The sequence below is a fragment of the Dipodomys spectabilis genome, unplaced genomic scaffold (assembly GCF_019054845.1).
Source record: "Dipodomys spectabilis isolate Male_0828 unplaced genomic scaffold, ASM1905484v1 ptg000297l, whole genome shotgun sequence".
NCBI lineage: Eukaryota > Metazoa > Chordata > Mammalia > Rodentia > Heteromyidae > Dipodomys > Dipodomys spectabilis.
The window spans coordinates 15,368,941-15,383,067 of NW_024870974.1; the positions used below are offsets into that span (position 1 = coordinate 15,368,941).

The following is a 14,127-nucleotide window of genomic DNA, read 5'->3' on the forward strand; positions in this document are numbered from 1 at the left end:
GCACCACATAAGCAAAAAGAAAAAAGCCGGAAGTGGCACTGTGGCTCAAGTGGTAGACCGCTAGCGTTGAGCTGAAGAGCTGAGGGACAGCGCCCAGGCCCAGAGTTCAGGCCCCACGACCAGACCCCCCCAAAAAAAAAGCATGAGGCTTGGAGGTATGGCTGATGAGGACCAGCCATGAACAAACAAGCAAGAGGAAGAACATAAAATTTTGAATTCAAGACCTGGAGTGGGCAAAAGAAACATATACGTACATATATACACATGTTGAGGCAAAGAGCAAAGGCGAGAGCAGAGACGTTTAGTCAGTGTTTTTAAGATATAAACAGTAGAGTGGGTATTTATTTTTGATTTAGTTTAAATTTGTTAAGATTGAAGGTATATCTTTCATAGTTTTAGAAACTTGTAGAATTACATTTACATCTAAGTATTCTGTGGAGAACGGTTAACTCTTCTGTAGTTTTTTTCATGTGAGTATACTATGCCCTTTCCTTTTCCACAGTTGGCCCTTTATGTGCTTTCATTCCTGGAACCCAAAGACCTGCTGCAAGCGGCTCAGACGTGTCGCTACTGGAGAATTTTGGCTGAAGACAACCTTCTCTGGAGAGAAAAATGCAAAGAAGAGGGTAAGGTTCACAATTGTAGAGAGAATTTGAAAAACAAGTAGACAAAATAGGCTTCATGTCCAGATAGAAGAATGGAACTCCACACTCATCTATCTACTTGATTCCAACAATGAAAGATAGATGGAGACAATTTAGAGGAAGCCCACAGATTATCTTACAAGTTATATACCCACATAACTTCCTCCCTAATTTCCTCCTGCAATACAGTGCCTAAGAAGTCGGCCTTTGTGAATACTGGGCCTATCCCTGCTCGGCCATTTTCTTCCTGCCATAGAGCTTATAGTCCTTGAACACTTTCATTGTGTTTTAAATCCTCTTTCTTAGAAGAGTAAGTGCCATGTACATTAATGAAAACAAGAGCTTTTTTTTCCAGCAGGCATTTAGAAAAAAATATGTAACATTTTTATATAGTTTGGCAGAAATGTGTAAAACTGCTGTTTTCCTTTAAGAAATAAAATTTTTGTGAAGAATCATAGAGGTAGAGGAATGCTGTGAGGGTGATTGCCATTTGTTGTGTATAGGCAAATGGGAAGCATTGATGGTTTGTCCAGGTTTATAAAGCTTTCAGGTTTAGACCCAGTCTGGGACTTAGTTTAATAGTGAAGTCTTCCTTCTGTATCTTTATACACGCAGTGAAACTAATCATTGCTGCCTGAACTTCTCTTACAGGATCATGTTTTAATGTCTTTTAAAACATGATTATACATATATTATAAAATGGGTTATTTTAATGATTCTAAGTATACAGTTCAGTGATCTTAAATGTATTCACATTTTTGCACAGCAGTCACTACTAACTATCTCTAGAAATAATTAATTTTGTTCACTGGGCTGCGCTTTCCCTTGATGACCTGACATATGGAAATAAAGACCCTTTTCCTCTTGGCCCCACCAAAAAAGAAAATAACAATAATAATAATAATAAATTTGTTAGCCTGGCAACAACTTTTTTTTTTTTTTGTTTGGTTGTGGGGCTTGAACTCTGGGCTTGGGAGCTGTCCCTGTGTTCTTCAGCTCAAGACGAGTGCTCTACCGCTTTAGCCATAGTGCCACTTCCTTGGCAACAACTTTTTATATCTATAAATTTGATTGTTCTAGATACCTCATTTGGTAAAACTCATATGATATTTGAGTTTGTTTTTGTAATTAATCTTGTTTCATTTGACATAGTATTTTCAAGATCCATACATATCACAGCATGTATACAGATTCTCTTTTTAAAGGTTGAATAATATTCCACTGTGTACATATATCATGTTGTTTGTCCATTCATCTAATAGACATTTTGACTGTTACAAATAACTGCTACCAGCATGGGTACCTGTTTGAGTCTGTGCTTTTAATACTTTTGGATTATATATCCAAAACTGAAATTGCTAGCCATGTGTACTACATTTTTGAAGAATTACATCACTAGTTCCCACAGTACCTGTACCAGTTTTCACTTGTACAAACCAGGCCCCAGCATTCCGGGCACTGTACATCCTCACCAGTGTCTCCTGGAATTACTGTGAGAAAGGAATGGAGCAGTGTGTTGTGCTTGTGTACTTGCTAACAAGATTAACAATTGGACAGGGCTCTGCAGTTTATGGATAACGCACAGCAGAAAATAACACTGGGCCTAAAGTTAACTGAGTCTGTCACAGTAGGAGATCAAGCCTCCTTGAGACAATTCTGGTTAGGTCCCATAAACTGTACAGGAGTGAGTGTTTCACTGGGGTGGGTCCTGTGTCTCCTGGGGAAATATGTGTGATTATAAGATACAGTATACAATATGTAATTGTTACTACTGGATTTATGCTGTTGAACTTTTAACACTACAGGGATTGATGAACCATTGCACATCAAGAGAAGAAAAGTAATAAAACCAGGTTTCATACACAGTCCATGGAAAAGTGCATACATCAGACAGCATAGAATTGATACGAACTGGAGACGAGGAGAACTCAAATCTCCTAAGGTAACTGAATTCTTGCACAATGCATGGAAGGCATTAATCAGTGGCTGAACCTAATGTACTGTTTCTTAGAAAACAGTGTCACTTATGTGAGAAAATGTGCTAACCATGATAGTTCACACCTGTAATGTCTGCTACTGCTACTTGGGGTGTGAAAGAGAATTGAAAGATTAAAGGATTGTAGTTTGAACCAGTCCAGGCAAAAAGTTAGACCCCCATATCTCAACAAACAAACTGGGCATATTGGTTCATACCTGTAATACCAGCTACAAAGGAGGTATAGGTAGGAGGTTTGTGATCAGAAGCCAGCCTGAACAAAAGTAAGAAAAATTTCTATTCCAAAAGTAAATGAAAAGACTGGGGACATGGCTCAGGTAGTAGAGAGCCTGCCTAGCAAATGTAAGGCCTTGAATTCAAACCTGAATACTGCCACCACCCCCCAACCAAAGCTACAATATATTGAAATAATGGAAAGTATAATTTACAGTATTCCTTTATTGCTCATTTTTTCACTGACAACAAATTTCACTTGAATCAAAGATGAGAAGAATGTCATTGTACGTACAGGACAATCTGAAAATATCCTTATATAAAATTCTATTGTGTTATATACATTCTCTATTTGTAACTTCTCCCCACATAATTTTTTTTTCTAATGCTGGAGTTTGAATTCATAACCTTGTGCTTACTCTGCTTGCTTGCTTGACTGGCACTCCACCACATAATCATACCTCCAGTTCAGCTTTTGCTGGTTATTTTAGTGCCTTCTCTCTGACTTTTCTGCCTGGACTGCTCTCAAACCTTGATCCTCCAAATCTCAGCCGTCTGGCTTAGCTGCTATTACAGGTGTGAGCCACTGGTGCCTGGCTCAACTATGATTTCTTGAGGAGAATCTTCCTCTTGGTTTTGGTGACTTTTCTGTGTTTTATTTTTGTGAATTGAAGCATAAATGAGGAGAATCTTCATTTTGGTTTTGGTGACTTTTCTGTTTTATTTTTATGAATTGAAGCATAATTCTAGTTTTCTGTTTTACAGCATGTAAAAAAAATGCTAAAAATGCTTAAAATTCTTAGATGTACTCTTATAATGAGGGAAGCAGCTGGTTTGGGAAAATGCTGGCAAATTGACATGTATAAGGTGTCACAGGTTTTTGATTCATAAGTTGAAAAAGCAGACAATTGTTACTGTTGTCTTTTGGTTAAATGATGCTTTCTTTTGTTCTTGTATGCCCAAATTGCAAATAAAGGATACATATTCTTTTGATTTAAACAGATAAAATAGATGATTATAAAATACATTGTGCTTGAACCATCTTTATGAGGTTTTGACTCAGATTTTAAAAGTGGGTATTTCAAATGTAAGTAATAGAATATGGATTAAAAAAATGGTCAATGCTTAATTCATCAGCCAGGGAAAGGAAAGATGGTGCTTCATACCTTACATAATTTAATTTTAGAAGTAGACTGCAGGTTACTGGTTCTGTTTATGACTTTGTTTTTCTTCCTCTCACCAGATTGTAAAGAATACAATGTGGTAGCATGTCTCTAATGTGTACCTCTACCTGATAGGTGCTGAAAGGACATGATGATCATGTGATCACATGCTTACAGTTCTGTGGTAACCGAATAGTTAGTGGTTCTGATGACAACACTTTAAAAGTTTGGTCAGCAGTCACAGGCAAAGTAAGTTGACTTCTTTCTGCACTTTACCAAGTTACCATTGTAAATGCATATTTTTGCAAATAATAACTCATAAAAGATTTGAGCCACACTTGTTTTGGTAGCAAATATCAGGGCTTCTAATTCTGCCTTTCCCTTCCTATTTAGGAAAGTCTCTGGCATGATGGAAATGGTGTTTACCATGATAAGAGACTATTAGGTTTCCTTTATGCCTTTGTAACTGAAGTATCATAAGGATTTTCAAATGCACCTTTTCTTTTTCTTGGCCTATTACTTCTCACCTTTCTTTTCCACATTACACTACATTATTTCTGAATGTCTTTCAAAAAGTATAGTTGTTTAGTTTTCCTTGTGAATTTCTTTGTTGATGAGCTACCTACCTATAACTTAGAAGTAAATTGTGTTAATCTAGAGTTATCTCCAGTGGAAATTAAGAAGAGTAGATGTTTAAATATGTGTTTGAAAGAAGAAGCAGTTCAAGGAATAGCTTTACTTCACATATTATGCTTTGATGATTAACTAGTAAATATTAATTTTTATTTTTCCAAAGAAGAATATTGTCATTAATTAAATAATTGGCCATCTAAAAACTAAAAGAAGAAAGTATGAAAAAATATGCTATGAAAATGTCTTTTATCATGTTGCTTCTTGGACAAGAATCTTATAAATATTCCAAGTCAGATGGTAAAATTTTTTAAAGCAACTTCATATTTGCATGGTGTAATATTAGTTTTGGATTTATTTCAGGGTTTTAATGTCTGTCTTTACTTGTCTAGAAGTAGCTTGTCTGGCTCCTAACTACTGCCTTGGGCAGATTAATGTGAAATGTGGTATGGAGCCACACCCAACTCTCTTGGCATTCTTTTATTGACTCTATTCCCAGGAAGAAACTAAGTTGCAATTTTACATATTATTTCACTAAGGAGGGCAGGCTGGAGCTATCATACTTTGCTTTCATCTCAGTATGTTTGCTTTCATTCACATCATATGTTTTATCTCATGTGATTCTTATCGTATGTGATTCTTATCATATGTTTCATACCATGTTTGCTTTCTGTGTGTTTTACTGATGTATCCATGTAAGTATATGATACTGCTGGATGAACAAAAAGGAATAGGTAGTGATAGAGCCATATTGTATTGATGTACAGAGTTTTTTTCTGCTGGACCAAATGGAATAAATAACTTACTATAAATTTTAACGAGCTGTTGTTATATTGTTTGAATTTTCTACCTCAAATTAATCAACTTAAGTGTTTTTCCAGTGTCTGAGAACATTAGTGGGACATACAGGTGGAGTGTGGTCATCCCAGATGAGAGACAATATCATCATTAGTGGATCCACAGATCGGACTCTCAAAGTGTGGAATGCTGAGACCGGAGAATGTATACACACCTTGTATGGGCATACTTCCACTGTACGTTGTATGCATCTCCATGAAAAAAGGTAAAAAAAAAAGTATCATGGCAGGGATTTCTCCCTATCACTTGTGAATTTGTGGCATTTATTTGTGGCATTACTGAGAACAGTGATAATGACCTCTTAAATTAGACTTTAATTTTTAGACTGCAGATGTTTCTAAACTAAGAGAGTCAGACAGAATTGACTTAAAACGGAGACGTTATCTTTAAATTTCCCTCCTTATTTGATGGTGTTATGGGCTTCCTCCTTAGTCTGTTTTATTGTTCTTTGATGATTAATCATCTTCAAAAAATGATTTTCTGCCTCTTGGTATTCATAATTTTGAAAGTATAAAAAATTTAGTCACTCAGCCTTCTGAGTCTTGAATTACCCACCTACCTTATCACCACCTGCCCCCCTCCATTGAGACAAAAGCTGAGACCTGTGGCTTTTAATATCTTCACTTATCATCTGTCATTAGAACTATTGGCATAGCTTTAAGCATGGTCTTTTATACAGCAGACAGAAAGCCCTCATCTAATTATGATAACATCACTGCCCTGTCTTTATTTTGGGAGCCTGCAAGTGTAGGCTATTGAATTGAGGAAGAAACCCTCAGTCCTGTTTTCAAGATGGTTTCAGCCAAACCAGACCCGTCTTGTAGTACTCTCCTGGTGAAATTCCATCATGTGTTTTCTATCCCATTTGTCATTGAAGTTCTCTTTAGCCAGACATACAGTAGCACATGTCCATAATCTCAGCACTCAGAATACTGAAGCAGGAGGATGTTGAGTTCAAGGCCACCCTGGACTACATAGTAAGAGCCTGAGTTTAAAAGAGATAAATCTCTTTATACCTATAAATTTGTCCATAGCACCATTATAGTAAGAAGATGTCTTTCCTGAGTTGTGAGAAAAGAACCCTTTTTACTCATACTTGGAATCTACTTCAGTGTGCTATGTAGTTTAAATTTGAGGTTGGTTATCAAGAGATCTTGCACTTCACTTGCAGTTGTATTCAGTCTCTCAGTGCTTCAATGTCCCACTCTTTCAAACTTGGAAATTGGCATTTGCTCAGGAATGATAAGAACACCTGGGTCTTCAGCTTTGTTTTATAATCCAGAGATAATTACATGATTGAAATCACTCTGGTTTTCAGAACTTTAATCATGGTAGGCCAAAGTTTTAAGGAATTTCTATACCTTCTACAGATCTATCTTTAAAAATCCATGGATCTGAATATCCCCGTAACCTATTGGATATTTAAGCATTATAATAAGCACAAGCATATTTTCCTTGAGCACATATCTAAATCTAGTACATTTTACCAGAATATAAGATGTAAAACAATACCTGTAGCTGTCTAAACCCCAAATTTTGGTTATAAATTTGGTTATAAATCTTTTGAGGAACCTTTACTGAATTTTTTACCTAGTCACAAAGGTAGTAAGTGTTCATCTTGAAATTTAAGGAAACAACAGAGAACATTAAAAAAATTTAAGTTGTTCAAAGTAATACTCCCTAGACTTGCATTAATATTTATATATATACACATTGCCATTTTATTTCTAAAATATTGTTTATATTGATAGTGGCCTTCTTTTAGAATATAATAAAAGAGGTTTTTTCAAACTCTGTTCCACGGAACCTCCAGGTGCTAGAACACAAGGTCCAAGTCAAGGAACCAACCAGGTAAAATTCTTGGCTTCCCCACTTAGCATTCCAATCTGAGTAACTCAATATTGTCTTTATATATGAAAGTTTTAAATAAGATTTCTTGTGAAAAACAGGTGTTGCTGCTTAAGAAAGGAAAAAATACCTACTGACTTGATCTGTTTCTTCATGTTACTAAAAATCCAATGCTTCTTTTTCTCTTTCCCCTTACAGAGTTGTTAGTGGTTCTCGAGACGCCACCCTTAGGGTTTGGGATATCGAGACAGGCCAGTGTTTACATGTCTTGATGGGTCATGTAGCAGCAGTCCGCTGTGTTCAGTATGATGGCAGGAGGGTTGTTAGTGGAGCGTATGATTTTATGGTGAAGGTGTGGGATCCAGAGACTGAGACCTGTCTACACACGTTGCAAGGGCATACTAATAGAGTCTATTCATTACAGGTAAGAGATCTTATCTCTCCATCTCTTACGTGCTCTGCTAATGAATCATAAGATTATTCTACTCTGTCAAATAATCACTGTCAACTTTGCTGATTCAATTCAGTCCTGTAAAGATGAGGATGAATCCAGTTAATCTCCTGTTTTACCCCTATACATTTTACATATGCTGGGGGTTTGAACTCAGCCTCTCTCTTGCCTGGCTGGTATGTACTTACTGCTCAGCCATGCCTTTTGCCCTGTTTTTCTAGTTAATTTTTAGGATAGAGTCTCACTTCACTAGGGTATACAACTAAGTCAAAATCCGCCTATTGTTCGGCTTCTCATTGTAGCAAGGATCACAGAATGTGTCATTGCATCCAGTTTCCCTGCTGTGGAGACCGAATCTCATGGGCTTTTCTTCTCTGATGTGGCCTGGCACCATGATCCTCCCAATCTCATCAGCTTCCCATGCTATGAGTTGAGAAAGAGATCTTGTGAATCTTCTGCCAGATTTGGCCTCCTTTTCTCAGCCTCCCAAGTATCTAGGATTGCAGACATAGGCCACCAATGTATAGCTTGTTTACATGTTTATAAAATTGGCATGAACAAAGCTAAATTTCAAAACTCTTTAACTGGTTTCAATTCTGCTATCCATTTTCCCTCCAAAGTGCAAATATTTGTCTTTAGAACCTGAAACATTGGGACTGTAAATTTTGCTGTATAATTTAATAGTCTCATAGGAAAATAACTTTGACTTTAATAAACTTCTTAGCAGAGGATTACTTTGGCCAAAAGCTGCCACTTTGCTGTGATAGCTAAAAGTTGATGGAACTTGGTGGTTGTGATCCTGTCCCCATTTACAGTAGCAGTGGAGCCTTTCTATACAGAGCCTTTGGTTGGTAGCCGTGAAGGAAATTTGACTAACCTAATTTTTTTTGTTGTTCATATTTCATAATCATTAACTAGACTAATAGCAAATTTAGAAAATAGATATTTTATTTCTTTTAGAGACAGCATTTTCCATTAAAAATGTTTTATTACTTACATAGTTTATTTACCAGTTATTGTTTGTTAATGATCAGCTAATTAGTACATAATTCCAGTGCTGACATTGCTGTTCTTAGGGTATTCATTTCTTAATTGATAAGGTAGCTTCTATATCATGAAATAGTGATATGAAAATTAAAGTGTTGATTAAATTGGAAGGAGATGGAATTTTTTTTTGGTTTGATGATAGGCTCAGAACCTAAATGAATATAACATTCTCAAAACAAGAGAAAAGAGATGGACGAATTTTTATATCTGTCTAGTGGGAACCAGTGGATAATTATTGACTTGTGATGTGACTAGGAAGCTAGAGAAGAGACAGCTATACGACTTGCTTTGTCATCAGAATGTCCAGATACCATTATCCTTCATACATTTTTAATTAGCATTAGCATCCTGTAAACTACTTTTATTTTACCTACAGTTTTTTTTTAATGGAACTCGCTTTTAAACATGATGAAAGGTATCTCTCTCCCTTTTAATGCCTCAGGTGCTGATAAGCACACCTCTTACGTCAAGCTCAAGCATGAGTTTCAGCTTCCTGTGGGGAAGGAACTAAAACTCTAAAAGCCTCACTGAATAGTCCATAGGACATAGCTACCAGATGATCCAGAAATACTGTTGTTGATTATTTCAGGAGTCAGTTTCCTTGTTTCTACCTTTATTTTGAAACTACTGGGTATATAAAAATAGCATTTATGAAAGTGGTGTCCTAGAAACTACACTGTGGAGTTGCTTGATGACAAGCAGGTTACTTTATCTGCCACACTTTGCTAGAACTGCGCTTTCAGCCTTACCCTTCCCCTAGAGGAATAAGTCAATAACTGATACAAATCATGCCCATACTTCTTTCTAATACAACGTGTCTGTTGTAGTTTGATGGCATCCATGTGGTGAGTGGATCTCTTGATACATCAATCCGAGTTTGGGATGTGGAGACAGGAAATTGCATTCACACATTAACAGGGCACCAGTCCTTAACAAGTGGAATGGAACTCAAAGACAATATTCTTGTCTCTGGGAATGCAGATTCTACAGTTAAAATCTGGGATATCAAAACAGGACAGTGTTTACAAACATTGCAAGGTAGGTACTGGTCTGTCTTTGATTATAGTCATCACAAATGCCATAATTACTCAGGAGAGAAAACTGGACAGAACTGTAGCATCACAATGTTAATCTCACGCAAAATGCTTAATATTGAAAAGTTAATGAGTATTTTCTTTTCGCATACAAAGTAGGTTCCTATAAGAACTTGTTTGAAATTGCATTTTTAATAGAAAACTGTTTAATCAGTTCCTATGTGTTCACTTGACTCTGCTTAACCTTAAAGAAAAGTGAGAAGAAAGATCTTCACCACCTCATAGCAGCAACATGTTTGTTGTATTTTGAATTTTATTCTTGCTGTTAAAAACCTACTCTGGCCTTTAGTTAGTCACCTGTTTAAACTGACTGAAAAAGCATAATAGTCACTCTAAGCTAAAAGAAGGTTATAGTCATTCCTATGCAACCAGGCACAGCAGTGGGGCACTTCATGGTTAACTTTTTCTGTTTTCTAGTCAGAGCTCTCAGAAACTGGGTTTTTGTTTTTTTTTTAGTGAAGCCATCTGGCGGGTATCATGGCAGCTTTCTGCATGTTGCTTTTACCTCTTCCTGTGAGTTTTAGAACAGTGTTCATTCAGCTTTCACCTTGACTGGTCAGTTCAGAATGACAGGCAATAGATCCCTCATGCTCATTTGTCCCTCAGCAGAATACACAAAGTTTCACCAACTCTATGTCATTGCTAGGCAAAGTTCTCCCTCACAAAGCCAGAGAAAAAAATGTGTGCCTGGTAGCTAACCAAGCTTCCTGGAAGATAGAACTCTTGAAAGATAATGTTTCAGTTACAAATAGCTACCAGACTTTCTTGTATCCATGCTGATCCTAAAATACTTGAGAACAAGGTTTCTAAATATGCAGCATTTTAAATGTTGCATTTAGTGTATATTGTAATGTAAAAAGTCTAGAAATTATAATGTAACAGACCCATAACTAGGATTTCTAACCAGTAATTAAATTCCTTTGGTTTTGCCTAGGTCCCAACAAGCATCAGAGTGCTGTGACCTGTTTACAGTTCAACAAGAACTTTGTAATTACCAGTTCAGATGATGGAACTGTAAAACTATGGGACTTGAAAACGGGTGAATTTATTCGAAACCTAGTCACATTGGAAAGTGGGGGCAGTGGGGGAGTTGTGTGGAGGATCAGAGCCTCGAACACAAAGCTGGTGTGTGCAGTTGGGAGTCGGAATGGGACTGAAGAAACCAAGCTGCTGGTGCTGGACTTTGATGTGGACATGAAGTAAAGAGCAGAAGATGAATTTTGTCCAAATGTGTAGACGATATACTCCCTACCCTTCTCCCTGCGCAAAAAAAAAAAAAAAAAGAAAAGAAAAGAAAAAAAAACAGAAAAAAGAATAAAAAGAAAAAAGAAAAGAAAATGAAAAAAAAATCCCTTGTACTCAGTGGTGCAGGATGTTGGTTTGGGGCAACAGATTGAAAAGACCTACAGTTCAAGAAGGAAGAGAGGAGCAGACAACAAATGCAACTGACAGGAAAGGCGTCCGTCAGCTGACTCTTCATTTGTGACTGAGGGCAGCTTTGCAAATTGAGACTTTCTAAATCAAACCAGGTGCAATTATTTCTTTATTTTCTTCTCCAGTGGTTATTGGGCAGTGTTAATGCCGAAATATTGTTACTGTCACCTAGCAAAGAGCTGCAGTAATAACAAAACAAGTACTGGTTGACTTTCTAACTAGAGAGCATCTGCAACAAAAAGTCATTTTTCTGAAGTGGAAAAGCTAAAAAAAAAAATACTGTGAATTGTTTTGTATAGTTATCATGAAAAGCTTTTTCTTTTTCTTTTTTGCCAACTATTGCCAATGTCAATCAATCACAGTATTAGCCTCTGTTAATCTATTTACTGTTGCTTCCATTTACACTCTTCAATGCATATGTTGCTCAAAGGTGGCAAGTTGTCCTGGGTTCTGTGAGTCCTGAGATGGATTTAATCCTTGACGCTGGTGCTAGAAGTAGGTCTTCAAATATGGGATTGTTGTCCCACCCCTGTACTGTACTCCCAGTGGCCAAACTTATTTATGCTGCTAAATGAAAGAAAGAAAAAAAAAGGCAAATTATTTTTTTTTATTTTTTTTCTGCTGTGACGTTTTAGTCCCAGACTGAATTCCAAATTTGCTCTAGTTTGGTTACAGAAAAAAGACTTTTTGCCACTGAAACTTGAACCATCTGTGCCTCTAAGAGGCTGAGAGTGGAAGAGTTTCAGATAATAAAGAGTGAAGTTTGCCTGCAAGTAAAGAATCGAGAGTGTGTGCAAAGCTTATTTTCTTTTATCTGGGCAAAAACAAAAAACAACAAAAAAACACATTCCTTGGAACAGAGCTGTTACCGCCTGTTCTGCGGAGAGACTTTTCTTTTTTGAGGGCTGTGGTGAATGGATGAACATACAAAATAAAACTGACAGATATTTTAAAAATACATAAAACACAAAGTTAAAATAAAGTTGCTGGTCAGTCTTAGCGTTTTACAGTATTTGGGAAAACAACTGTTACAGTTTCATTGCTCTGAGTAACTGACAAAAAAAGGAATGATTCAGTCTCTGTAGTGAACATGTCACACGCAAACCAGCGCCACGAATGAAAAGTCAGATGGTTTGCCTCATTCTCCAGGAGCCACAACTCAAGCTGAACTGTGAAAGTGGTTTAACACTGTATCCTAGGCGGTCTTTTTTCCTCCTCCTGTTTATTTTTTTTTGTTTGTTTTATTTATAGTCTGATTTAAAACAGTCAGATTCAAGTTGGTTAATTTTAGTTACGTACCAACCTGACATGATGGAGGAAAACAACCTTTAAAGGGATTGTGTCTATGGTTTGACTCACTTAGAAATTTTATTTTCTTATAACTTAAGTGCAATAAAATGTGTTTTTTCATGTTAGTATGCCTGTTTCTTCCACTGAGATAATACTGTTTCACTGTAAATGTTTAGGATGTATTTTTAACATTTTAGAAGCAAGGTCTTGGCTCCTTTGCACTCTATGCCATGACAGCAATCAGCTAGTGTTAGGTAAGAGCAGTGTGCTGCAGATACAGATTTTACTTCTCTCTTTAAACAGTAAGTGAGGGAGGGAATTTGCTTTCCTCTGAATATTGCTTCGGGAATCATAAACACAACAACTGGTTCTTCCACAGAGCCACAGAAGTTTTCATGATGATTACAGCTACAAGTCCAGTTTATTTTAGACTTCACCAGACATTTGTATACATTATCTCTCAAACTCCCATCTCCATCTCCGCCCTCCCCCCCCCCCCCCCCCCAGAAGTACTGTTACTACCTGCATTTGAAAGAAGAGCTACAAACTAAACATCAATATAGTTAGGTCATTTGCCATCAGAATGCCAAGATTCAAACCCACATTGCCAAGGTCTAGACAAATGCTACCCTGGAGTTCTGACAGGTGATTGTTGACCCACTACAGCAAGGTTTGAAATGTCATTTTGCTCAGTAAATCTGGTAAGGGAGAGGAAAATTAAACTTAGTTATTGAAACTACATAAGCACTAAATATATCTCATACTTCAGTAGCCAGAGAAAGGGTGTGTGTGTATGGTGTGGTTTCTGGAGATAGCTATCCCCAGCAATCTCAACTATCCAGGCCATAGACAAAAATCTCAAAAAAAAAAAAGAACTCTTTTCTTGAGAATGAGCTTCTCATAGTCACACTCAGGGCTGTCCATCCCCCAAGGCTGCTAAGCCAGAGATCAAGGCTGCATTGAAGTGAGTTTACCAAAAAAGACATGGACACTGAATTTAGTGCCCCTACCTTAGACATCATTCTGGTATCTTTGATTACTTGGCTTAGTAGGCCTTAGCAAATTACAGGCACAAGAATAACAGGAAAACGTGGAAAACTATGATTAAAAGTAAGGCATAGAGAAGAATGTTGAAAGAGGTGGTAATGATCAAGAAGCCTTGTATTCATAGACTGCTTTGTTGAATGGCAGCTTCTTTGTACAATGACTTAAAGAAAATATATTTAAAAAGTAAGATAGGGGCTAGAGGTGGTTGCACATGCCTATAATCCCAGCTACTTGAGAAATAAAGATGAGAATATCACTTCAGGGGAGAGAAGCTGTTGACTATTTAAAAAATGCAGGGTATATGACTACTTCTATTCAACAGTGATGACTAAATTGTCAAGAAAAAGTTGCAATCCTGTTTGATAGTTCTTGAAACCAAATTTTCACATACCATGTAAATAAGGCCTAACTA

General features: G+C 36.9%; 1 protein-coding gene across 9 annotated transcripts in view; it reads left to right on the forward strand.

Moving 5' to 3' along the window:
* Nucleotides 1-12,793, forward strand: part of Fbxw7 (F-box and WD repeat domain containing 7) — a 113,239-nt gene extending 100,446 nt beyond the window's left edge. For all 9 annotated transcript variants that reach the window (XM_042701640.1, XM_042701641.1, XM_042701639.1 and 6 more), the window contains 7 exons: nucleotides 503-626; nucleotides 2,450-2,586; nucleotides 4,152-4,265; nucleotides 5,528-5,709; nucleotides 7,551-7,776; nucleotides 9,678-9,888; nucleotides 10,879-12,793. In XM_042701640.1, the coding sequence (XP_042557574.1) occupies nucleotides 503-626; nucleotides 2,450-2,586; nucleotides 4,152-4,265; nucleotides 5,528-5,709; nucleotides 7,551-7,776; nucleotides 9,678-9,888; nucleotides 10,879-11,147 (1,263 nt within the window). In that variant the 3' untranslated portion in view covers nucleotides 11,148-12,793. The remainder of the gene's footprint in view (nucleotides 1-502; nucleotides 627-2,449; nucleotides 2,587-4,151; nucleotides 4,266-5,527; nucleotides 5,710-7,550; nucleotides 7,777-9,677; nucleotides 9,889-10,878) is intronic.
* Nucleotides 12,794-14,127: the final 1,334 nt, after the last annotated feature.